The 27,245-nt window shown below is 36.9% G+C and overlaps 2 protein-coding genes across 4 annotated transcripts; both read left to right on the top strand.

The window, feature by feature from the left end:
• The first annotated feature begins 2,956 nt into the window (after positions 1-2,956).
• On the top strand, positions 2,957-13,980 carry hsd17b14 (hydroxysteroid (17-beta) dehydrogenase 14). 2 transcript variants are annotated; one of them, XM_062438896.1, is made up of 10 exons: positions 2,957-3,215; positions 3,308-3,346; positions 3,564-3,661; positions 4,189-4,255; positions 4,365-4,456; positions 4,677-4,781; positions 5,886-5,953; positions 6,447-6,543; positions 9,276-9,440; positions 13,958-13,980. In XM_062438896.1, exons 1-9 carry the CDS (start codon positions 3,134-3,136, stop codon positions 9,420-9,422), a joined length of 795 nt encoding a protein of 264 aa, XP_062294880.1. In that variant the 5' UTR covers positions 2,957-3,133; the 3' UTR covers positions 9,423-9,440; positions 13,958-13,980. The 2 variants fall into 2 exon arrangements, with proteins under 2 accessions (XP_062294880.1, XP_062294879.1); XM_062438895.1 differs by lacking the exon at positions 13,958-13,980 and having other exon boundaries at positions 9,276-9,535.
• Positions 11,569-26,872, top strand: bcat2 (branched chain amino-acid transaminase 2, mitochondrial). Of its 2 annotated transcripts, XM_062438889.1 has the most exons (11): positions 11,569-11,586; positions 13,958-14,029; positions 14,565-14,765; positions 16,564-16,674; positions 17,112-17,231; positions 18,015-18,178; positions 20,746-20,888; positions 21,529-21,614; positions 22,323-22,463; positions 22,723-22,797; positions 24,157-26,872. In XM_062438889.1, exons 1-11 carry the CDS (start codon positions 11,569-11,571, stop codon positions 24,196-24,198), a joined length of 1,173 nt encoding a protein of 390 aa, XP_062294873.1. In that variant the 3' UTR covers positions 24,199-26,872. The 2 variants fall into 2 exon arrangements, with proteins under 2 accessions (XP_062294873.1, XP_062294872.1); XM_062438888.1 differs by lacking the exon at positions 11,569-11,586 and having other exon boundaries at positions 13,839-14,029.
• Positions 26,873-27,245: the final 373 nt, after the last annotated feature.

The raw sequence follows: 27,245 nt of genomic DNA, 5'->3' as shown, positions 1-27,245 counted from the left end.
ATCCACCTAGCAGTTACACAGCATCACAAATAATCTTTATCATCCCAAAACATTTAAGAATGAATAAAAATAAATATTTAATTTTTTGTCACATACAAACTATACATAACCCTAACCCTAACCCCAACCCTAACCCTAACTCCAACCCTAACCCTAACCCTAACCCTAACCCTACAATTGCAGTGAAATGAATTGCGACAATCCCGATTGTGCAAGCAAGAATAAAAACAAGAATATAAAAATATGCATAAATATGTAAGAGGAGGGAGAGGGGGAGGGAGAGCTAAGTACATATTTATCAACACAATATAAATATATATAAAGATAGAATATAAAAATATATACAAATTACAAAAATATACATAAATAAATTGGTCAATAAGATATAACCATCAAAATCTTACCTCTCTCTGTGTAAATTCAACCGAGCAATTTTCTGTGCAATAGAAAAAAGAGAAAAATTACATTACAATATATTATTTAGAAACGTACGAGGTAGACATGTACGAGGTAGACATGTACGAGGTACGAGTGATTAAAATATGTTTCAGTAAAAGAATAACTGATCATACAATTAAAAACAAATTAAATTTAGTAATAAAATTCCTCTTGGCTTGGCAATTATTCGTAGATTTTTTAGAAGACTTTTCTACGCCTCTTTCTGCTACATTTTACTGTAAATCACACGTGCACACGCTCCATGCAACAAACTTCATGCTGAGCTTATCACCATGTCCAATAGGAATCAGACTGATACTGGCGTCCTCCTCTCAGAGCTGCTGATTCAAACTAATCAAACCTCCAGATAATGACCATGGCGCTCCTCGTGAACCTCCACCTCAGGGTGTCTTCTGGGCTGACCCGTCCCTCCTCGTCAAACTATCGATTCCCTCATTACGATGTGTGATGTTCTTTTGGTAGAGGAGGGGAGGGGAGGAGGCGGAAGGGAGCACCTCGGCTCCTTCAGGAGCTGCTGCTCTGGTGTTAATCTGCAACCGGGGTGAAGTGAAGATAGTTAAGCTTGTTTGTAGGTCACTCCATGTCTTCACTTTCTCCCTTGTGCTCTCTCTCTCACGCTCACTACGCCTCTGGGGAATGCTGTCAAGCCGAAATTCAATCTTCAACCCTCTCCTAGTCCAAGAGCACCGCTGCCTCTTCATCCCCTTTTTCTCTCACCCCCCATAACCCCTTCCTACCGAAAAATGTAAACCTCTTAACCCCTCTCTTTTTTTCTTAAACATACTGTACATATTTGCACACTGGTGAGGACATGAACTTGCACACTCACAGAGCAGAGGCCAAAAGTTTTATGTAAAAAAAAAAAAAAAGAATTTGTGGTTGTAATTATCTTGATTTACACTCTGTGGTTAATATAATTAGACCACAAACTTGGAGGGGGGGGGGGGGGGGGTTTATTGGTTTCTGTATTTCATTTTACTGTAAGTATAAATCTGCAAGACTGTGGCTATTTTAGACGCATCATGAAGTCTAAGCTCAAGCGTGCATGTCTGGCGCCGCGTCTGCGTGCAGTAAAACTACAACTCCCATAACAGACTTTAATGACAGAAGCACTGTGCAAAATGCTGCCTTTAAATACTCCACATAAACTCAGATTTCTCACTTTTCAGAACTGTAACTGAGACTGTCTACTATATTTGATTGCTTTTGGGGGGAAATAAGAAATTAGGTTGTATTGAAATAATTTAATGACATCATTTTCTACAGAATTTAGGATTTTATTTCATTTTTAGTCACACTGGCTGCATGGCTTGTTTTTGGTTCACCACTTTCAGACTGAAATAATGAAAGTTTTGGATGAATTGCCATAAAATGATGTGCAGACTTTCTTTTTCCTCAGAAGATGAAAAGATATAATAACTTTTGGTTTTGGGAATCACACTGGACTCGAGTGCCGCCATAAGGTTGGCATTTTGGGGGTTTAGTGAAATGTCCTGACAACTGTTTGATTACCATGAAATTTTGTACTTTAGTCATGTCCTCCCAGAATCATCGTTTGCCTTTTCATAGCGCACCATGTAGCATCTGGTTACAATTTCACTTTGTCCAATCTATGCCCAAATACCAGCAAAACGATATATTAGAGTCAGTCACAGCTGTACCACATGGTTGGTGCTAATTTAAAAATGTTTAGAGCTGCAACACAACAATTAGTTGATCAACAGAAAATTAATTGTCAACAATTTTGATAATCAGTTAATCATTTTGAGTCATGTTTTAAGAAAATTGTCAAAAGTATCTGTTTCCAGTTTCTTCAATGTGAATATTTTCTGGTGTTTTTGTTTATTTTATCTTCTATGATATTACACTGAATATCTTTGGGTTTTGCACTGTTGGACAGGACAAAACAAAACATCAGGGAAACAGAGATTAATTGATAATGATGCTAAGTGTTAGTTGCAGAGCTACAAATGTTAGCATGCTGATACACTAACATGGTAAAACATAATAAGTGGTTAACATCAGCATGTTAGCATTGTCATTGTGAGCATGTTAGCATGTTAACAGAGCTGCAAACATGGCTGTAGACTCATTACTTATTAGCTGACTAGATTGCAATCATAGTTATGTTTTTTATTGTCTGCATGTAAAACACGTTTCTAACCTCCCTTTTAAAACTTCTTTATGAAAAAAACAATTAATGTGATTGATATCAGTAGGACTCAGTATAGTATATAATGCTGTTTTTTTATTATTGGGATACAGCAGGTGTCTTTCATGAATCCATAAATGTTTTCATATCATTTTTACCAGATTAGTTTCATAGCTTCCTGGTGTTTATTAAAAGAAATATCCTAGCATCAAAAATCCCACCGTTTCTGCGGGAACATTGTGTTCTCCGATACTTCCGGCTGCACCTGAAGGCAGCAGAGCAAACCCCATGATTTTGTGGAACTTTGAACCTCACACATAAACAGCTGCTAATAAACAGTGATGATTGAAGTCGGTGTGTTCACCTGAAGAGACACGGAGCTGCTGCGAAAAAAAATTAAAGAAAAGGAAATTAATTTTAATTTTAATTTTAATTTCTTGCAGTGTAAACAGCTGCAGCGCTGTTTGTTTGCAGCGCGGCGGTTCTGCGTTTCACGACTTATTATCACCATAAACAGCCAAAATGTCCCTGCGTTACCACAACAAAGTTGCGATTGTCACAGGAGGATCCAAAGGCATTGGCAGAGGGATTGTCAAAGTGTTTGGTATGCTGGTTTTGTGTTGCATTTTGCTTTTGATTTGCTTGTTATTAAAGCAGGAAGTTGCACACTAATCATTTTGCAACTTTCTTTTTTAGTGGAGAATGGTGCCAAAGTGGTGTTTTGTGCAAGAGGAGGTTTGTAATATTGCTTTTTATTCTTATTAAATGCTATATTGAATGCAAAAGGTTATATATAAGTTATATCACCACATTCTGTCAATCACATGTTGAATTTGAATATGTTTTTTAATAGTACAATGCATGCATCTGGTAGAAAATAAACAACATTATATTACTGAAAGAGATCTAAATATAAAGTGTGACTATCACCACACTCATTGATGTATTACAGGTGCAGTAGGTGAGACTCTGGAGGCTGAGCTTAACAAAGCAGGGCCAGGATCCTGCAAATTTGTTGCATGTGACATCTCCAAAGAGGATGATATCAAGGTAAACTTTAATGAACTGGTTATACTGCACTTAGATTTATAGTTAGCATATAAAATGAGCAGAGTGTCATCATGATCACAAGACCAGAAGTGCACATTGTGTCCATTGTGTCACATGACTTGACCTCAATGCCAACGCAGAGTTTCAGTTTTTAGAGCGACTGTCCCAAAGTGAGATAAGGCTGAGAATATGTCCACTTACAATATAGAAATATATATACTGGATAGGAAATGTTCAGTTTTAAGTCCACATTTGTAACTTATCTTGTCTGCTACACTCACCTGTATCTAGATGAGGTTTATCTCTCACACTGATCTTAATGTTGCGTGTGTGTGTGTGTGTGTGTGTGTGTGTGTGTGTGTGTGTGTGTGTGTGTGTGTGTGTGTGTGTGTGTGTGTTTGCGTGTGTGCTTCTGTTTGCTCTGCTGGCTGAAGTTATTTCTGTTTCAGCTCTTTTGTTGATAACTGGTTTCTCTGGTCTGCTTGTTTAAAAAATGCAGCTGAGTTAAGGTGTGATTGTCTTTTCAGAGACTCATCGCTGTGACGGTGGAGCATTACGGACACATTGACTGTCTGGTCAACAATGCAGGGTGGCGTGAGTCTGACTCTCACTCCTGTTGTTTGTTTTTCCTCCAATAGATCGTGACAATGCTTCTTTTATTCCATTTGTCATTTGTTGTTGTTTTTTAAATCTTCCTCCTCAGACCCGCCTCATAAATCCACTGACAACACCACAGCGGAGGAGTTCAGAGAGCTGCTGAATCTGAACCTCGTCAGCTACTTCTTGGCTTCTAAAGTAAAGTCGCCAACTTCTTAAAAAGGCAAATAATTTGATGATAAACTGCCCACCTGATCCGAAATTATTCACATTTAAGAAGCTGTAATTAGTTGTTTTTTTAATGAATCGGTCATCAAAATAGTTGTTTATTAATTGTCAATCAATTCATCGACAAATTGTTGCAGCTCTGAAGCATATAGGATCTTTGTATTAATTGGAGCTCTCACTCTCGCTGCAGTATGCGTTGCCGTACTTGCGACAGCGTCATGGAAACATCATCAATGTTTCCAGTCTGGTCGGCTCCATCGGTCAGAAAGATGCGGCTCCTTATGTCGCTACCAAGGTGAGTTCACTGTCCAGGAAACAAGGGTTGTGTTGTTAACAGCTCCACCAAATACTGATTTTTCCCTCTAAACTTCTCACATGGTTTCATTTCAATAAATGTTCAAATGATCCAATATTTCAGCAAAAATCAAAGATTAGAGAAAAAGTCTGAAAACTGGAAACACATTTATGTATCAGATGTTTTTTCTTCTTTCCTCTCCCATTAATCATCTCACCACCCCTCACATTTATCTGCTGACCCTTTGGAGGGGCCCCACCCCTAGGTTGGGAACCACTGGACTAAACTATCTAACTGTATATAAAGTAGTGTAAACTAGCTCCACCTCCAGCAGCTACAACAGTAACATGCTGCTCTAACACTGATGCTTCACTATTAATAATCTAATGATGTCATAATAATAATGTATCAGTCAGAGGGACCAAACCACTACTTTTACTGTAATACTGCATACTACATCACTCATAATACTGCAGTACTTTTACTGTAATACTGCATACTACATCACTCATAATACTGCAGTACTTTTACTGTAATACTGCATACTACATCATTCATAATACTGCAGTACTTTTACTGTAATACTGCATACTACATCGCTCATAATACTGCAGTACTTTTACTGTAATACTGCATACTACATCACTCATAATACTGCAGTACTTTTACTGTAATACTGCATACTACATCACTCATAATACTGCAGTACTTTTACTGTAATACTGCATACTACATCACTCATAATACTGTAGTACTTTTACTGTAATACTGCATACTACATCACTCATTATACTGCAGTACTTTTACTGTAATACTGCATACTACATCACTCATAATACTGCAGTACTTTTACTGTAATACTGCACACTACATCACTATACTACTGCAGTACTTTTACTGTAATACTGCATACTACATCACTCATAATACTTATGTACTTTAACTGTAGTAGGGGTTGTCATGCAGGACTTTTACTTGTAACAGAGTATTTTTACATTGTTGTACTGGTACTTTTAAGTAAAGCATCTCAGCACTTCTTCCACCACTGTTTTACTCTCGGCTGAAGTCAAAAGGAATCATGTAATGTGATCTTTTTTCCACAAGGGGGCGATCATTGCCATGACAAAGGCGATGGCTGTGGATGAGAGTCGCTACAATGTGAGAGTCAACTGGTGAGATAAACTAGTTTCTGTGTTAAAATCTGGCTCCTCACTCTGCTACAGTTTCCTCTATGACTTATTTCACTGTTAATTACCCCTAATAAGAAAATATTTCAAAATCACTCTCACCCATTATATATTTAAATGTAAAGTTTAGGTAGTTTGGCAATTCAAATTAACAACAGCAGCTCTTTTCCAAACAATGTTCATAACCTTGTTTCTATTTGAGAGTCTTAATTATAACTTTTTGATGAGCCAATTAAACATTAAGTCTTCTAATACTAGAAAAGCATGCAATAGTCACATTTAAGTAAAGAACCCTTCCTATTTTACTTGATAAATAACTTAAAACCACTGACCAGACACCATAATTATGTCATTAACCAATACAGACTGCACTAGTCAACTTAAAGCTTAGAGCACCTGTATCCTAAAGTATTTAACTTCCTTTGAAACCTACTAATACCCTTTCCTGCCTAATAACAGTGTCTGCCTTTTGTTGCAGCATCTCTCCGGGCAATGTGATGACACCGCTGTGGGAAGAGTTAGCAGGACAGACACCAGATGCTGCAGCCGCCATTAAAATGGGAGAAAACGCTCAGGTAAGTTCTCACTGAAGGACACTCGGGTAGAAATAACATGTTAGAGGAGGAGGTGAAGTTAGTTGGTAGGTTATAAAACAACAATCAGATGCACAGTTGAGCATTGAAGCAGGTTTTACTTTGCTGTATTTATTCCTCCTGTTCATACTGACCATTAACAGATGCCTTAAATGCACTAAAAATCACCCAAAAAAGGGAATTTAGCATTAAAGGACTGTAACTTTAAAAGATATTGACTTGATTCGACTTGAATTTCAACAACTGAAGCTTCATATTATCGTCCAGTAAACTTTTAAATAAGTTTTTGCACAGGAGAAGGACTTTCCAATCTCTAATCTCCAATCACTTACATTGAAAGTTTATTATGAACGGATCTCTCAATGACCAGAATGAACAGGAGGAATAATTATGGCAAGAAAATTATGTCTTAAGGTTCATTTAAACACCTTAACAGTTGTCCCAGGACAGATTAAAGAGTGTGAAACTTTCCTTTTAAGACTGAAAAGTATTTTAAAAAATCTAGTGAGTCTTATAAAAGTTATTATCAGGTAAACTATTACAGGCGTTGTTTTTTAGTAGCATTTAACAGATAAGGTGTAAGTAACTAAAATGCAGCACAATAATATTAAAGTGAAGTTTTTTCCTGCTGCAGCCGCTCTGTGATTTTCACCTGCAGAAAAAATGTTAAATTCTGCTGAGCTGGACTAGCAGTAAAACCCCAGCGACGGTCTCCAGGTTTTACTGTAAACCATTACGGGGATGATTACGGTGAAGCCGACGGTCTCAGCAACATTATTGTGTTAATGAGCCGCACCGCAACGCACTGTGGTCTGTCTATTGTGTTGTAAATGTTAATACAGCCTCGTTCCTGGATCCAGATGGGGAGAGTTCCTACAAACTGTTTTTTTCTTTGCCATGTAAATTACAGCCGTCTTTTAATCCCGGTAGGATGCGATGTTTAACGCTAACAGTGTGATAGCATAAAGACAAGAGAGACTAGACTGTGTCTCAGCTTGCACTTCATTATTCATAGTGGAGGAGCGGAGGAAGGATGGACAGTGTAGCACGGTAACATCATAACAGTTTATGAATATAAATGTCTCACACTGCAATATTTGTTTATTTACAATGTCTCTTCAACATTCATCAGGTTTTGGATGCAAGTATCACAACATTTCTATATATGTTTACTCAGTTATCCAATCAGATGACCACAGAAATTAAACACAAAGCCTCCATATTTACATTCTGGTTAGTAAGTGGAGAAAATATCATATTAAAGATTAGAACATAATCAGAAAAGTGCCATTTAATCATAAATCTTAATTTTTTTTTGTTTGTTTGTTTTTTTTAAATATTTATTTAACTCATTGTACACTGTGGATTTATTTTTTTCTTGTTGTTGTTTTTTTTTTTTTACCCTTGCTTCTGTAAAGCGTCTTTGAGTTTTAAGAAAAGCACTATACAAAATAAATGTATTATTATTATTATTATTATTATTATTATTATTATGCTATCCTACATTAAACATTACAGCTACATTCATATAGCAAAAAAAAAATCTAAAAGTCAAAAATAGACATTGACAAAAATGTAAGTTCATCATAAATCTTCAACTGTTATTATACTTAAAACATTACATTAACATTCATATAACCTCCAATCTACCCAAAAGTCAAAAATAGAAAAAGTACATTAAGGATTAAAAAAAGCCAATTCATCATAAATCTTTACAACAGCATCCATATAATTTCGAAAATATATTAATGTAAGAAAAGACTTAAAGACAAAAGTGTCAATTATCATAAATCCTATAATATTATCATGCATTTGAACGTTACAGCTACATTCAGAGAGCATCAAAGTATCTAAAAGTTTTTTTTTTAATGATTTAAGTATAACAAAATGCTGATTCATTATACATGTTCTGTTGTTATAATACATTACAGTAACATTACAAGTAAAAAATAAAGTAAATAAAGTTTGAATTTATCATAAATCTTTCAATGTTGTCATACATTAAATGTTATATCTACATCCATGTATCAAAAAGTCAAAAATAGAAAAAAAACTAAATTAAGGCAAAAATGTAAATTTGTTGATAATCTTTACAGCAAACATAATTAAGACTGAATAAAAATATCAATAAAGACTTTTAGTAAATAAATGCAAAGGAACATTTTAATAAATGCATATTTTTTTTATTATGAGCCATAATGTTGATTTATTATGTCAGATTTTTACATTATTTTTAGATTTTATTGTGACAGTTTTTACTGTTATCACTGGTTTATTTAAAATACTGGTGCAGCTTTTACAGTTTACTCTACAATATTAAGTCTTTCCTGTTATTCTTGCATTAATAATGGAAGATGTTAAATGAAGTATTAACTATTAATCATACATGGCATTAGGAAGTTTGTAGTTTTTCCCAGTTGTCGGCTGACTGAGTTACAATCGTTGCATTGTTCAAGACATGTGAGAAACTTTCAGTAATTAGTTTGTTCCTGGATGCAAAGAATGAAAAAAACAACAGCATCTGCAGCCAGTTTTATTCTTCCTCTACCTGGAAATGCTGCCGAGCCTGTCGGTGTAATAACAGAGCAGCGGCGGCAGTAACTATGGGAACAGACACTGACAAACGAGACAGTTACCCAGTGTCAACACCAACTTGCACCGGTGGAAACTGAACAGGGATGAGATGTGACAACGTTGTTCTTTGTGTCTAACAGCTGATGGGTCGTATGGGGACCGAGGCAGAGTGTGGACTGGCCGCCTTGTATCTCGCCGCCGACGCCACTTTCTGCACCGGCATCGACCTGCTGCTCAGCGGAGGAGCCGAGCTGAACTACGGCTTTAAGAGTCAGATCCCATCCTGAACGCTCCGGCCTCCAAATGTGTGTGTGTGGGATAGTTGATTTAACAGAGTAATGATTAAAATAACACTTTCCACCACTGGTATAATCTAACTAATAACATAAATCAAGTACAAGTTTGAGGTATTTGTACTTTATTTGCTTATTAATGCTACTTTATACTTCCACTCTGCTATGAGTTGTTAACAGCTCCACCAAATAGTGATTTTTCTCTCTAAACTTCTCACATGGTTTCATTTCAATAAATGTTCAAATGATCCAATATTTCAGCAAAAATCAAAGATTAGAGAAAAAGTCAAAAAAACTGAAAACACATTTGTGTATCAGAACTTAGTTTTTTCTTCTTTCCTCTCCCATTAATCATCTCACCACCCCTCACATTTGTCTGCTGACCCTTTGGAGGGGCCCCACCCCTAGGTTGGGAACCACTGGACTAAAGTAGCTAACTGTATATAAAGTAGTGTAAACTAGCTCCACCTCCAGCAGCTACAACAGTAACATGCTGCTCTAACACTGATGCTTCACTATTAATAATCTAATGATGTCATATATAATAATATATCAGTCAGAGGGACCAAATCACTACCTTAACCCTTAAATAATGTTAATTTTCCTTTATAATAATTGCCTATACCAAAATGTGTGTTCATGTTTTCTTTAGATTTGATACTATTACAGTGAAAAATACACCCACAATCACACTATATTATGATCTTCTGTTATCTAAACTGAGAACATAACAATCATAATTATTTCTGTTAATTTAAGTAAGGATAAGTGAAAGGATGGCAGGCTTCATGATAACCTTTAACACCCTCCATCATAAATCATTAAAAAGATATTTCCACTTTTTTTTGGATATTTTAGGCTGCTGTAGGAGAAATCATAACACTTCAGGCTTAAATAATATAATTTATGTGTTTGTTTTTTTTAATCAAATGTCAAAACAGAACAGTATGTAAGGGATAATACTTTTGGAACATTTTGCATTATGTACTTTTACTTGAATAATGAAGTATATTTTTTCTCACCACTGCATTATACACATGTTTAAAGTATGCTTGGCTTGCATTAAAAACGTGAAGCTTTCTGGTATGAAGCTGCACATGTTGGCACCCAGCTGTAACAGGACCTGCTGCACCCCTCCCCACCTCTCCACCAATCAGCGCGCGGCCCTCTGACCTCTAATAACCTCCCCCCGATTTTTGCCTTCTTGTGCCAACTTGCCGTCGACCAATCAGAAGGCACGCTTTGTGTCACGCCTTCAGTGACTTCTTGAATGAGACCTTGCTGGTTAAATAAAACCGGTTTACTACCAGCAGATTTACTATTTTATTGCTGTGTGTTGATGTTAAAAAAATATATATATTATCCTTCACATGAGATGGTTGTTCATATGGAAAAGTGAAGTTGATGCTTAATTAGATAGATAATCAAAACAAATATATGTATTTCTGCAGATTGTAATACATGCATTCATCAAACCAGTATAGTGTCATCTCTTCTGCTATCCATAGCTACATTTTCAGGATTTATGAACTTTACTTTATACAGTTTGGGAATGACTAGGTGCGCACATTAAAAGCAATTTTGAAAAAAGAGTCACAGGGTAAGAGGTTTAGAGAAAACTGAATAATATTACATATGTAAAAAGAAAAGAAGTAAGGGTAAAACAAATATATTTCTAACATTTAAAAGTTTAAAAACATAACAAAGAAGTGTCTCATTACCTGAATGACTTTTTAATAATAATATATATGTATATCTTTTTATATATATACTTAATTTTTTATTGAATTTGTAATATATAATTAGATAAGGAAAAATCACAGACACGCCTTTAAAATAAAATAAAATAAAAAAAACAACAATTGGTCCAATAAAAAGTAGCAAATTAGGTGAAATGATCAAATTTATATCATTTTTACAGTGATAGAGACAGTCTTATAACCTAAATGACTTTTTTAAATATATAAATATGTGTGTGCGTGTTTGTGCGTGTGTGTGGTGTGTGTGGTGGGGTTTATGGGTTCATCTCAGCTGAGGCAGTGTGTCGGATTTCAAAAGCGGAACTTTGACTTTGCAGCTGAGTGTTTGTTTCCACACGGCCGAATAACCTCGCTTTTTATCATCATTACGTAGCCGAGAGATGGCAGCCCTCCGATCGGTGAGTCCCATTGAGCAACCTATGTGTGTGTATGTGTGTTTATTATCTGTTTCATTGACTATCTGAGTAAATCATTCACTTAAATTAGCGATAAGTCAGCAGTTAATAAGCCGGGAAAGATAACGAGTCCCGCCGGCCAAAAAACGATGCGTGCAGACGTGGAAAGGACGCTCATCCAAACCCCATTCTGAAAAGCGTATAGTCATATTTGTATTAAGCATTACCCAAAAATTACACCTCAAAAAACCCAAATGATTACATAGTGTGAATCTTAAAGCTTTAATCTAAAATTCGGCTTACATCCAACTCAACATTGTGGCCAGTTTTTAATATAAATTCACATTTTTACGGGTGATATAACGCCACAGTGCTCGCTTCATGCCAATGGTGTTTGGTGGAAAACTGCACTAAACATCTATTTTCTGTTAAGTATTTGCTCAAGATTGATATGCCGAGTTGAAGTATATTAGATGTCAATATTGTAGTAGTAATCACACTTTTGTGGAGTTTGTGTAAGCTTTGCAATAAGCAAGTTTTTTATTAAATTGTGCGATTTTTAAATGGAGTTTGGTTTGAGTGTCCTTCTCCGTGCAAGAGACATGTTTATAATAGCTTCAAGTATAAGCCTTAGTTAAAGTGTGTGTGTGTGTGTGTGTGTGTGTGTGTGTGTGTGTGTGTGTGTGTGTGTGTGTGTGTGTGTGTGTGTGTGTGTGTGTGTGTGTGTGTGTGTGTGTGTGTGTGTTATTATCATTTTATGTCTTATTACGTGTTTTGCATTTGTAATGATTTTGCTGCGTTGTTGCTGAATCACAGTTTGAATGGGGAGAAGAAGGAGGGAGGAGAAAAAGGGGGGTGCTTAAATAACCCCACTGCTTATCTAACAGTTTCAAGCTTACTAATTGCAGATTGTTGATCCTTACTTACAAGAAAAGGGTAAATATCATACGCCAGTTTTTGATTATAGATAAAAACATCACATTAAAAAACAACAACTTTGTGTGCATATATATATACACATGATTGCAATGACAACAAAACTTGCATCAGCCTCCATTCTTAAAAATGCACAACTGAGACTCCAAGCAGTTGAGTCGCTGTGCAACTTTTTTATGTTTTTTGCAGGGATTGCTAAGTACAAACAGGTATGCTGCCTGCCTAACATGCATTCCCCTACCACCCCATATTTATGCTGATGAACATTTGATTTGCACGATACAAGTCTTTAAAAATCAGCACTGCATTGTCTATGTAGGCTATGCTGAATCATTTTTGCAGATTAAAAGATTTATTAATGGATTACTAAAAAAAAGCACAGTGTGTTTTATTTGCTATTACCTGCCTGTATAATTTATCCATCCCAGTTAAACTATAACCCACCCAGTCTAACCCCCTGCCAAACAGTAGCTGGTTTCAACTTCCTAGAAGTGATGATGTCATGCTTTATTCTGCTGTACAGGATGGTAAAGTTGATAGTTTTGCATTAGGTACCACTATTATTGCATCAGTTGCTGCTGTTATCATCTCATGACAGGAACTAACAACAGTCATAATATGATTAACTGGAAAACAAGTGGCAACACATCAGACAGATACCGAGCATGTTGTGCATCTTGTGGTTTACTCTCCCCATAGCAACCAGTACAGCTGGTATCTTATTATGTGTTCAACCTCTAAGAAGAGACATTTAATTACCCTCGGTTTGTTTTTTAAATTGAGGAAAATGCTGTTTTGATGCTTATTTTTGCAGCATTTTGTCACCTACAGTACCATCATTCAAGCGAATAAGGGAGCTGCTGTGATTAGCACATATACATAAAATATAATTAGCAACTGTTTTGATAATTTGAGCCCTGTTTTAAAAGAAAAACTACTAAAATGATCTCATTCCAGCTTCTTAAATGTGAATATTTAGTTGTCTGCGACAGTAAACTGAAGATCTTTGGGTTTTGGACTGTTGGTCAAGACAAAACAAGACATTTTTTAGGTTGCATGTTCGGCTTTGGGCAACATTTTTCGTTATTTTATGGCATTTTATAGACCTAATGAAATGAATCTTTAGTTGCGGCCCTACCTACATCCAATCAAAGTAAGCCAGTTCCTCACCTTGCCATACCTCATGTTGCAGACTTGCCTGCATGTGTGCCTGGTTTCTATTTACAGGACAGCACATAGCACCGGCTGTCTCCTACAGGCATGTGTTACTATCTACATACTGTGATCTGCACGCAAAACGATGGGCGTCGAGTCACACGCACACTCTCAGACAGGTCACCCCTGCCTAATGTCACCTGGAATGAAAGACAGAGCTAATATATATCCTGATAAATCCTTTAACCCTCATGATAACACTGTATATTTGTTTCATTTGCAGGCACTCCATGGACGACTTGTTCAGGCCCTTCCTTTTTGCTTTGCTCCACAGCGGTTCGCCAGCTCCTTCAAGGTAATAAAGAAAACATTAATATTTTTCTTTCTCCGCCTCAGCAGGTAAGATGTGTGTGTGTGTGTGTGTGTGTGTGTGTGTCCTGTCTGCCCCGATCGAGTTACACTAGTTTTCACCGGTGTGACCTCACTGTACATATCAGCTGGTTTTTGTCACTGATTGAAAAGTGTTTATAGGTGATTTATGCGAAGAAGGAAGTGACATTTAAAAAATAAAAAGAAGGATTTGTCTCTTTCAGCATTTAAAGCTGCTCAGAATTTAAAGTTTCTTTTTTCCTCCGTCTGTCTTTCCCTCACTCGCTGTTATAATTGTTTAATTCAGCTTGATTCAACTTAATTAATCACCCTGATGAGTCAGCACTTCAACTGACTTTGTATGTAACGCTCAACTAATTGTTCCTTTATTTAAAGCATGCTCTTTTTTTTTTAAATAACAATGATTTAAAAAAACAACAATCACTCTATTCGTCGCCCTGCTCTGCTTTTGTCCCGTCTACTTCCTTTTCCTCCGCCCGGCTCGTCCGTCTCCGTCTCAGGCAGCGGATCTCAGCATCGAACGCAACACAGCATGCAAGCCGAAGCCGGACCCCTCCACCTTGCTGTTCGGCAAGAGCTTCTCCGACCACATGTTGACCATCAACTGGTCACAGAAAGAAGGCTGGGAGGCACCTCACATTGGGCCTTTCCAGAACCTGTCGCTGCACCCCGCCACCTCCGCCCTGCACTACTCCACAGAGGTGAGAGAAGAGCCAACATGTAACGCACAAATCACACCTGGAGTGTTTCTGAGGTCGTCACAGGGCGCAAGAACAAGAGTAAAGCTATTGAGAGCTGATATTTCAGGACTTTTTTTTATTACTGAGATGCTGAAAACATGCTGAAAAAGCTTCTGAAAGCATTTAAACCCTCACAAAACCATAAAAAATTACATTATCCTCCATCTGAGTGATAGTTAGTAACCCCAACAGAGCTCAACTCACCCATTCAGCTGCAGGAAAACACTGCAACATTCAGCCTTTAAACAAACAAAGTGATTAGATTAGAGACAGACTGACAGACTACCTCATTAATCTCATTTAATATTAATTACAGTGCTACAGAAGCTGCTTAACATCACAATACAACAACAATGGGGAAGGTAAAAGAAGCAGATACAATAAAAGGCTGAAATAAATAATAGAAATAGAAATAAATAGACTTTAAAAATTAGAATAGAAACTAGAGAAATAATCAAACTATAATATACACTGTTAAATGATATTAATATGCTATAATACATTATTATTATTTATATAATATTTATACATGTGGATATTCCTATGGTAGTAAGGCGCAGGATTGCCCCTGGATGTTAAAAATAATAAATTAACACAATATATATGTTAACAGTATTTAGCATTATTATAATAATCATAACTAACCTATTTAAGTGAATAAATAACATATGAAAAGACACTTTTCTTTATTGGTTTACTGTCTTGTTTGCTGTTATCAGGGAGGAACTTCCATAAAACCAGTTAGATTTTACAGTCTGATAATAATAATAATAGATAGATAGATAGATGTAAACTTTATTGATCCCCTTGGGGAAATTTAGGGTCCAGCAGCACAAAGACATCAAAGAACAATATACTAAAACATTAAATACTAAATACTAAATAAGAAGAAAAACTAAATACTAAATGATGATTTTATTTGTATAGCACCTTTAAAAAAAACTTTAATAAGTGCCCTCAACAGACAAAGCAAAGGCAGTACAATAGAAAAGCAAAGACACACGACACAGGAAGCGACATCAAGGAGAGAACAGTAGAAGACAAACACAATAAAGAGTTGATGAATAAGATTTAAAGATATATCGCATAAAAGCAAGTCTGTAGAAATGAGCCTTTATCTCCTCAGGCAGGTCACTTCAAAGCCGAGGGGTCCTGATGGTAAAAGCATGGCTGATTTTACATTTAAGCCGCCAGAAGGAATCATCTGAGGGTCTGAGGCTGTGATCTGGCTCATATGAGGTCAACATTTCTTGTATATAGGTTCGAGTCAGACTCAGGCGAGCTTTAAAAGTGCTCAGTAAAATCTTAAAATCAATGCTGAAACAAACAGGAAGCTAATGGAGAGAAGCTGTGAGGTCGTCTAGTAAAACCAGTAAGAAGGGACTGAAACTTTATTAGTAATATATACTGTAGATATTCCTTTATTAGTCCCACAGTGGAGACATTTGCATTATTACAGCAGCAAGTGGACAGCAAAATACATAAGCAGCAATAAGAAAAAGAATAAAGACACTATAAACAATACAATAAATAATGAGTACAAAAAACAATAATAATTACAGTTACATTATTTACAAGAGTAATATTGGTATCGAGTGGTAATAAACCAGAGGTGATATTCCTATTGCACAGATTAAGTGAAATAAATCTATATGTATATTATATGTATATTGCACACAATTGAAATTAGTAGTATACATGAAATACTAATATTGCAGAAACCTCACAGAAACCTCCCCTCTTTCTTTCTCCTCTGCAGCTGTTTGAAGGCATGAAAGCTTTCCGCGGAGTCGACAATCGCATCCGGCTGTTCAGACCGATGCTGAACATGGAGAGGATGCACCGGAGCGCAGACAGAAGCTGCCTTCCTGTGAGTTTACACCAACACCTGCTCCTCAAAAGAAACTCCCTCACGTAGCCTCGTCTACTGTGTTTATGTTGTTAGCCGGTAGTTTTCCCTCATCACGGTTGTTAATGAATAAAGATGTGTTGTTGTGTGAATGATTGATAAATACTTACAGTATTGGCATTTAATGGAAAGCTGCTGAGGAGAGGCAACAGCTGACCGTAAGTTTGAATACTTGCTGTTTTATTTGACATGAACAGATTTGTAGAAGGGGAGAAATGTCGCCTTAGCTGCTGTGTTTGTGTGCTTTAGAGTCTTTAAATAAAAACACATCCACATCATAGCTTTAAGTCTCGTATTTCATCCCAAAGTCAAACGTAGAGATTGAAGCAGGAAGGAAACAACAGCCGTGTGAAGAAATACCACAAGCTGACAGTTTTCTGTGTTTGTCTTCCGTGTAGCTGTTTGACAAAGGCGAGCTGCTGGAGTGCATCAGGAAGCTGGTGGAGCTCGACCAAGAATGGGTTCCTTATTCTCTGAACGCCAGCCTCTACATCAGACCCACCTTCATAGGAACTGAGGTGAGCTTTAGCGCTGATAACCAGGGTTGGGAGGGTTACTTTGGAAATGTAATAAGTTACAGATTACGAGGGTTAGTGTTCCCATTAAGCACCAAAATCTAAATTCAGCTGTTTTTCATGGATACTGACATGATTTATAAAGGAGATCATTTCTTATAAAGGAACATTTATCTCTCATTTTAAATGTATTCATTAGTTCATGTAGATTTTGGAATATAAAATAAAGATATTTGATGAATAAAAGCAAAAGCCGTGCATGAGCTTAATTGGTACTGTGACATCATTTAGGCCCATGTCATGATTTATTTACAAAATATGTACAAAATATTGTTTTCCAAGAATTAAAAACAGCAATATATGTATTCCGTAACATGTTCAATATTAAAACATGAGGAAAAAAACCCTCCTGAGCAAAATGTTAAAGGTCTGACTGTAACATATTAGTTACATTTATTTTGTAATTAGATTATGTAACACTATTACATGTAATTAGTTCCTCCCCAACACTGTTAACTTTAATAATAACTTTATTTTGTATAGCATCTTTCATACAAGAAATGCAGCTTTATAACAAAATAAATGACATACACCAAGTCCGTCACTTTAAAAGTGCCTAAAATGAGCAAAAGAGCAATGTTAAAAAATAAACTTTAATGTAATATAAGATTGAAAATAAGAATAGTTATACTTTTAAAATAGTAAAAATGTTGCTATGTCATTGCTAAACAACACTGAAGTGAAGTTTTTTTACATTAATTCCTCATCCTCCTCTTCCTCCTCCAGCCGTCCCTCGGCGTGTCTCCGCCGGGCAGAGCGATGATCTTTGTCATCATCGGCCCAGTTGGACCCTACTTCGCCACCGGGTCTTTCAACCCCGTGTCTCTGCTGGCCGACCCTTCGTTTGTCAGAGCTTGGAAAGGAGGAGTCGGGGCTTATAAGATGGGAGGGTGAGCTTTTCCTCTTTCTGCTCCAATAAAGCTGCACAATACACAAACTCACACACATACACATTTTTCACTTTTTTCTTTTATCGGTTTGCACGATTAACACTTAAAGCACGTTGAGCTCTAGCTGGGTAAAGTTTCCGGAGCACAGCTGTGTTTTCATTCAGCCGTGGATCTGCACAAAGAGCAACTATTTGGATTTTCCACGTCGCTGTGGAGGCTTGCCACAGAGCTCGGTAACGTCACAGTTCAATCGGTGCCAGAACAGAGACAGTGGAACAAGAGACCTGTTTCAAGAGAGAGAGACATTTTGTCTCGTCACTGCAGCCTATTAATAACCAGGAGCAGGGACACTGATAGGACCAGTTCGGCTTGTCAGACGCAGTTGGATTAATAAAAATAGAGCCATCATTAATGTTATTGTATGTGTGCTTTTCCTGCTATGAAGAGACAAAAGGGACAAAGCTCAAAAAAATAGTGATGAACATGCAGAATATCACCAGAATTCACAGCCAGCATGAGACAGTTTTCCTCCTGCTATAAAATAATCCTTTACTGTCTAAAATAAATGTAGTATTTTTGCAGTACAGATACTTTCAATGCTGCTGTAATCTCCACTCATTCCACTGAGCTGCTATAATCACAGGCGTGCTCTCACATGACTCCCACAGTAAGAAGCACCTGCTCGGCTACAGTGTGATTACATAACGTTGCTGGAACGCCCACTCCACTCGCTTAAGCCCAACCAAATCTGCTCTCTCGTCCCGTCAAACGGCCGAGGGTACACTTCAGCTATCAGGCCTGATTACGCAGCAGTAGACACGGGACTCCCGGGTATTTAAAGACTGATTGACTTTGTATATATGAGGAGCTTTTTAAGTTGGTCTCAGCTCTCTTAACAACCCTGTTTTCAGCATCAAACGGCAGACAAAGCTAGTGATGAGCTTGTGAAGAAAATACAGGCTGATGTATTCATGATTTTTGAGCCTAATGTTAATATTTGACACTTAAAGGTGCAGTCTGTAGAATTTAGTGGCATCTAGTAGAGCAGACTTGGACCAGAAATGAAATATAACATTTATTAGTATGTTGAAAATTTGTGTATAAATCACCTGAACATGAGAGTCGTTGTTTTTTTTTTTAGCTTAGAATGAGACGTTTTATATTTACGTAGGGAGCGGGTCCTCATCTACAGAGGCTGCCATGTTTCTACGGTAGCCCAGAATGGACAAACTAAAAACTGGCTCTAGAGAGGACATTTTTCTTGAGTTTAATGGCTACCGTAGGCTCTGTAAATGCTTAGAAGTGGAAACTTAAAATAACAACATAACATAAAGTGCAAAAAAGTGAATCTGCTGTATGTGACACATTTCACAGTTGTAAAGCAAACTAGTCGGTGATTCCTGGTGGAAAAGCGATGTAATAGCAACACTATCATTTTCACATATCCCTAGAGAATGATATATCTGTGATAAGCTAATATCAGCCTGGTTGATAAACTAGAAGAAAGACAAACAGTGCCTGTAATCAATATTCTTTATAATAACAATGTCTGAGCTGTCAGTTTGTAATGTGTTGGTCGTGGCTCGTAGTGATGAACCTACATATCAGCAACTCTGCAGCTCTGCTCGGCTTTATGGAGCTTTATAGTTGAGTTTCAGCTCATTGTTTAGCTGTCCAGCTGCAACCTTACTGTTTTGGTTCACTCTCTGCATTCTCATAGTGTCGTTTTGGGCAGCAGCAGGCAGCTGTTTAGCAGCTAAAGAGACAGATATTTCCCTCAGGAGTTGGTAGAGAGCAAAAACAGCAAAAACAAAGTGAATATTGAACTTACTGTACATTTACCAGGTGGACAGAAGCTCAAAAGGAATAATAATATTGCTCCGTAACTGCTGACCCAAGTGGCCGGTTATCAGGAGCAGATGGAGACCAAACATGAGATAAAAGCGAGAGTGGATATTAGACTTCTATCATTCATGTTGCTCTGTGACTGTTTTTACTATAACAACATAATAAAGGGATTATATATTAATATCTGTTTGCAAATCTAGTGGATTAAAATCGATCAGTGCTTCTGCTAAGACTTTGTGATACGAGGAAAAAAACGGACATTTAAACAAGTTCAGTATGACTCGTCTGTTAAATCTCAACTGTGAAATGCATTGTTCTTTGTTTGTGTGGTTTAAAAAAAAAATCCTTTCAGTCACAAGTGCTGCATGTTTCCGATTCTTGGCAAGAGTTAAATATTAGTGAGAAATGACGTATCTGAACAGAAATGGGTACGTCCTTTCTATTTGCCCAAGGAAATACATTTCAAAGTACAGTACAGTACTTCCTGGATCTTACAGGATATCCTTGTGTAACACTGAAAAGCTGCAAGATGAACAACAAGCTTATTGATTTAATGAGAACATTCAATGTGCTGGAAAAAATGGAGAACAGTGTTTATTGAAATCAATGCAACCTGACATCTATTTTTGCACCCATTCACTGTTTTTTCCCTCCTTTGCCCTGCTGCTTTACGTCTCTGTAGATTTTATTTTAACCATCTCTCTTCTCGCTCTCTACAGTAACTACGGCCCCACGATAGCGGTGCAGAACGAGGCGGTGAAGAGGGGCTGTCAGCAGGTCCTGTGGCTGTACGGAGAACAGGAGGAGATCACCGAGGTCGGCACCATGAACCTCTTCATCTACTGGACCAACGAGAATGGAGGTCAGACTCTCTTCCTGTGTAGAGATTTCTTGAGTGATCAATCACAGTTTTTCTGAGAAGTTACTGACGTCTTCTGTCCACATTTTAAAGGATAGGTTCACAATTTTTTTTTAAGTCTGTCTTGAAACAATAGTCAGGTGCCCATGTGATGCATTTTCAATGTAAGCAATGGTGTGAAAATGTATTTGAAAGCATATCTGAAGCTTATATGAGGGTTCAAATAAAGTCAAATTATTTGTTTTTAGCATAAAGTTATCTCTTAGTGTTTCCCTGTTGAGCTGTGGTGGAAGTATAATAACAAAAAGAGGGACTTTGGCACTAAAAAGACTGTAACGTTGAAACATATCTACTTCACTTGACTCATTTGGATGACTGAAGCTTCATATTAGCTTCAGATCAACTTTTTAAAATATCTTTGTATGAAATGAGGACTGTGGATTTTGATCCCCAATCACTTTACACTAAAATGCATTAGGTAGGGATTAAATAAAAAAAGTTTGGTATGAACATGAGGAATAATTACAGCGAGCAAAATCCAAAGAGCAGAATCCAAAGGCAATCTGTCCTTTTAAACCAACTGCGTACAACTGAGTTACAAGGATACAGCTTTTTACATTTATATGTGTGTGTGTGTGTGCAGAGAAAGAGTTGGTGACCCCTCCTTTGGACGGCATCATTCTTCCAGGAGTCACCAGACAGTCTCTGCTGGACCTGGCCAGAACCTGGGTAAGACCACCAGAGAAGAGAACAAACACATAATTATAAAATCAAATAGTAGAAAGAGAGAGAGAAGGGATTTTATTTTTCTTTGCTTTATGAAATCTTGCATCCAGATTTTCTCTCATTATGCTCCTCAGATGTTTAGTTCAGCAGAGTTCTGCTTGTGAGAAAGATGTCATGAGTATTGTGGGCTGGTCAGGTGATCTGAAGCGTAGAGTTCTTCAAATAATTTAGAAAGGAAATGTCACACACGTCATTTCATTTGTTAGAGTTGGTGTAAGCTCTACATAGATATAATATAGGGTATCTGTAAGTCTTGAAAAGCATTAAATGTAGTTTCCTCAAAAGAAAAAGGTGTTAGAAAGCATTAAAACATCTATAATCTACATGCTTTGAATATAGTTTTTGTCCAGCCTTAAGCAGTAGATGTTGGGGGATGTTACACCTATAAACTATATATAAACATTAAAAATGATTCTTATATATTGCTGGAAAGTACTGGAAGAATGTGATATGATAATAAGTAATTCTAGGCCTCGTTAGCTCCTCTGGTTTTCCATCATACACTCATTTATTTACTGGGTATTAAATTAAATTCTATATATTATTAAAAGGTCTTTTTTCTCCCAGGTGAATATACTCCTTCATCTTCAAGATATCTCATTAAACTTTGATCCCATTTTGATGTTTTTTTGCTTTCTGTGTTTCTATCAGGGTGAGTTTAAGGTGACCGAGCGTAAGATGGGCATGAAGGAGCTGCTGGGGGCTCTGGATGCAGGGAGGGTCCTGGAGGTGTTCGGAGCAGGGACGGCCTGCGTCGTCTGTCCTGTCGGAAGCCTCCTCTACAGAGGAAAGGTAGAAATGGACATTTAGTGGATTTTAACTCCTGTTTCTTAGTGGTTTAGTTTGGTGAATTCAGTTTTTTTATTTAGATTTTGGATCTTATTGCTCTGACGGACCCTTGTGAAGCCTATTTTCTACACAAAAAGTCCCTTCTGGTTGTCACTTTTCATAGTACTTAAAGCTTTGTAGTTCTACTATTGAACTCATATCTCACTTTTTGCTAAAGCACTAAACATGCGATGTGTTTTCTTCTCCTTTTTTTCTCTCTCAGACGTACGAGATCCCTACTATGCAGAATGGTCCAGACCTGGCAAAGAGGTTCCACAAAGATCTTACTGATATTCAGGTGAGTGTTGATGTTAGACGTTGCTTTTGAAGACTTCACAACTTGTAACTGTTCCTTCAAGCTGTATTCGGCAAACTTGCATGTTGGCGGCTCCAAGTGGTAGAAAAAGGGAACTGATATTTCACATCCCTGATAAATGTCTCAGGGTTTGGCTAGTGAGTAACACCTTTTTATACCAAATGAAACCGAAAGCATGCAAGAGGTAATCTGATATTAATGAGCGCAGCTTTCTCTTTGCTAAAAGCTGAGACTTGCAATTCTTTCCTAAAGGATATGGCTGGTTTATTCTTATTGTCAACAAATCTCATGTTAGGAGCTAAACCAACAATGAACTGATCTACTTACAAGTATTATGTGTGAATCTAAAGCCTGATACATCTTATTCCTCTGTGCTGTGTCCAAAACTATCTAAAACACATCAATTTATCACAAATTTCTTAAAGAACTTCAGTATATAGTAAGGGCCCGACCAATACTGGATTTTTGGGGCCGATGCTGATGCTATATATATTGGCAGAGAATATTATATCTACAGAACATAAAGATAAACACACATTTTTTTTGTAATGATCCCTCAGAAGTAATAAAGGTATGATATTTTACAGTTTAACAATAAGCTTGATTGTAAATGAAATGACATCAGTGCACTAAAACAGTAAACGTCTCTGGGAATTGAATAATTAGAATTAGCTATAAGCTGAATTTAAAAAACAACAAAGGCATATATTAAACTTGAATTAAGAAAAAGGGTCAAATATACATAAAATCCTGCCTATATAACTTTTTAGTCAAAGTCAAAAGGTTTTGATATGTAGCACAACAAGCTAACGAAGCTCTGTAAATAACAGCTTTACACAGAACTACTCTCTGGAGACTGAAAATGTGATCGCTGTTATTTGTCTTTGAGCTATTATTAAACAAACCAATGTGAACATAATCTTCACGGCCAAGAAACATGTCACCTAGTGCAGCGATGAGGCTCATTGACGTGTTTTTAATAGTTTTCGGACAACAAAACAGGTCTAGGACACAGAAGAAGAAGATATTTGAAGCTTTGAATACACACGCAATAGTTGTTAATGATTAATTCCTTGTCTTTTTTTGTCTGTGTACATGAGATTTGACAATAAGAATAATATAGATAATATGTCAGCCATATACTTTAAGGTTAAATTAATTTGAAAAGTAGCCATTTGTGATATCCACTTCTTAACGCAAGCTTTTAAGATGCGTGAATTGTAAACTTTTACGTTCACAAAGCAACAAATTATAACGATTTCTGCTTTTTTTGACTCATCTTTTCTTTTTTTCTCTCTCTCTTTCCTTTTGCCGCTGTTGTTCCTCCTTTGCCTCGCCCAGTATGGACGCACACAAAGTGAATGGGCACCACTGGTCGCTTAAGCGGCCGTTTTGCACACGCCGGTTGTATCAACAGTTAGTTACATAATTCCAGTTTGGACGACCAGCAGCCCCTCTTCCCCTCCCCCCCCACACTCTCAACCCACTAATGCACTCCTGCTTACTCACCAACCCGAGGAGACGGACGCCTCCCTCTGTCGGTCTTCTCAGGCAACTTTAACAGATGTTCCTCAATCTGTGGGCTCTCACGAAAAAGACGGTTGGTGGTTTGAATGTAGCTTTGGAGAGCAATATCGACGACAATATGCAACGTTTTGACTCGACCCCTTTTTAACCTCCGAGGTGTTCACTACAAGCCAAGTAAAACAATCTCACTGAGGAACAAGAATCAAGCAAATACAAGCAACCAGATGAAGTTTTAAAAAAAAACACATAAAAGATGAGAAGTGCCTGGTAGTGCTTTCAAATCCTCACACCAGGCGTCTAATTAGGTCACGCGGCTTAAACGCTACACTCCATTCATTCAAGTTTTTGCCCAAATATTCACTTGGATTAAATTCCTCGTGTTTCCTGAGGATAGTTCTCATAGCTAATAGCACAAATGTGTCATTTTCATCAACACTGCATTCTGGCATCAACAAAAAAAACACACAAAAAAGGCAAAAAACTGACATATGTCGAGCGTAGGAGCTGAAATACTTGCAATACTAATGCAGCTACGTACTCTGTGTGGCTGTGGCTGTTTTTCTTACTGTCATTAAATCTCATGTGTAGAGCCAAACTAACATTGGAGTGATCCTACTTACAAGTACTGTGTGGGTATCCAAAAGCTTAATATATCGTATTCCTTTGTGCCATAAAATCTCCATTGTTGTCCAAAAGTTATTAAAAACACATAAATGAGCCCCACTTCTGCACTGGGTGACATGTTCCTTCGTTATAAAGAGTTTGGTCATGTTAGTTTGTTTAAAAATGGCTTCAAAGACTAATTACAGTCTCCAGAGAGTAGTTCTGTGTAAAACGTATCACAATCCTTTTTATTTGTATTTTACTATAAAGTCGAGAGGTTTTTAATATGTAGCACAACAAGCTAACGAAGCTCTGTAAACAGACTAGCGTCCCTGCACATGCTCAGTAGCGTCTGCTTTACACAGAACTACTCTCTGGAGACTGAAAATCGACTGAAAAGGTCTTTGGAGCCGTCTTTAAACAAGCGAACGTACCCAAAGTCTTTATAATGAAGGGAAATGTCACTCGGAGCAGCTTTGTGGCTCACAATAATTAATAATTTGAGGTCTACGGCATAAAGAAATAAGATTTATCCGAGTTTAGATACACACACAATACTTATAAGTAGATCAGTTCATTGATAGTTTGGTTCTGCACATTGACGATAAGTAAAAATATAGAAAATCAGCAGCCGAATCCTTCAAGGACTTAACATTGGATAGTTAGTTACCTGGCAGCACGCTTTCTGTAAGTACTATTTCTAATAAACAAATGTATTAAAATAGTATTTCTCTACAGGAAAAAAAACAAAAAACTTACTATACTAACAATAACCTGTACTACTTGCAAAAACCTGTGGTGTTTTTTTTTGTTTTTGTTTTTTTTTTTTCTCCGAAACCTTTTTACCTGTTACATGTGAGTAGTTGAAATTGGATCGTGAATAGGAAACCTGTGAACGCATCATAGCACACGTTTTGTTACTGTCGTGTACATAATGATATAAAAAAATAAGAATTAAGAGATAAGAAAGAAAGAAAGAAAGAAAGAAAGAAAGAAAGAGAGAGAGAGAATTGCCGTAGTTTCCACGGGGGCCACGTCACTTTGACACCGGAGTTTGCACTGATTGGTTTTAATGTCGGGTTTGTTACCTGAGCGTGACTCAGCTGTTTGTTTTATTTCAAAAAAAAAAAAAAAAAAAGAGAGGGAACACGAACGGTTTTGTATGTTTGTTGGGGTTTTTTTGTTTTGTTTTGTATGAATACGACAAAAAACGATATATATAAAGATTGAGATTTTAAACAAATAAATAGACAAATAAACGGTTGGTCTACGTTGAACTGTAGCACGCACAAATGGTAGGATGACAGAAGACGGACTGTTAGATGTGCTGGTGTTTATTTTTAAACTTCTGCACTAGTTTTGTGTGTGTGTGTGTGTGTGTGTGTGTGTAATCATATCATCAATATGAAAAATAATGTACGGTAACAAATAGATTATCTTGTAATTTTAGGAGGTTTTTAAATTATTTTTCTCTCCTTGTCTAGATGTTGAATTAGAGCAGAGTGTCTTCCAAAGTACTGGAGTGTGTCACCAAAGTACTTGACTGTCACCAGTGTTTGTGTGTGTGTGTGTGTGTGTGTGTGTCTCCTCGGCTTCGTGTCCTTTTATCGCCCCCTGCTGGTTGTTTTTTCCCCCCCCTCTCTCTCTCTTTTATGAATGTATTTTTATTTTTACACTCCCGTACTGTTCACCTGTCCCTCTCTTCTGTCTAAGTGCCTGACCTCAGTCTGTTAGCTTGTCGTTCTGTGGATCCGCAGCTGCTGTTTTTTTGTTTTTTTTTGTTCTTCCAGTTTAGTGCACTATAGGGGATTTTGCTGGATTCTTTTAAAGTCATTGTCAGTCTAGTTTTTTTTCTTTTTTCCTTTAAATGTGCTGTTTTACTTTTACTCAGCGTTATGTTTTTACAATAAACCTGATTTGAGTTCAATGAGTCTCTTTTCTTTTTTATTTATTTAACTTCTTTTGTTTAGCTTTTTGCTGTATATGGATCTATTACGCTTTTTTCTGTCCTTATGTTTTAGGGAAATTTTAAGAGGTGAAAATGTTCTAATAAACATGAATAACTTGCACACATTTTTTTTGTGGACCCAACATAACATTAATGCTTTTAATCCATTTTAAGAGAATATATTAGAGGATTATGGCAATAAATGTCAAAGTGGTTATTATGACTTTTTTATATTAAATAAAAGGTCATGGAAAACAATTGTTCTAAATAGTACATTTAATAAAATCTGGGGTTATCATGTCAATCAGGAACGATTTCAATTCTTTTATAATGAATGTGATAAATCAACTAT

This window comes from Scomber scombrus, chromosome 18 (assembly GCF_963691925.1).
Source record: "Scomber scombrus chromosome 18, fScoSco1.1, whole genome shotgun sequence".
NCBI classification, from domain to species: Eukaryota; Metazoa; Chordata; class Actinopteri; order Scombriformes; family Scombridae; genus Scomber; species Scomber scombrus.
The sequence above is the reverse complement of the archived record's forward strand: the minus strand, read 5'-3'. Positions and strand labels throughout refer to the sequence as shown.

Bases quoted from the DNA above. Each gene is read 5' to 3' on its own strand.
- hsd17b14 (XM_062438896.1), top strand. From the start codon at position 3,134: ATGTCCCTGCGTTACCACAACAAAGTTGCGATTGTCACAGGAGGATCC. The intron at 4,457-4,676 runs GTAAAGTCGCCA...CTCTCGCTGCAG, and splicing joins GCTACTTCTTGGCTTCTAAA to TATGCGTTGCCGTACTTGCG. The intron at 4,782-5,885 runs GTGAGTTCACTG...TTTTTCCACAAG, and splicing joins CTCCTTATGTCGCTACCAAG to GGGGCGATCATTGCCATGAC.
- bcat2 (XM_062438888.1), top strand. From the start codon at position 13,868: ATGTCACCTGGAATGAAAGACAGAGCTAATATATATCCTGATAAATCC. The intron at 14,766-16,563 runs GTGAGAGAAGAG...TCTCCTCTGCAG, and splicing joins CCCTGCACTACTCCACAGAG to CTGTTTGAAGGCATGAAAGC. The intron at 16,675-17,111 runs GTGAGTTTACAC...TCTTCCGTGTAG, and splicing joins CAGACAGAAGCTGCCTTCCT to CTGTTTGACAAAGGCGAGCT.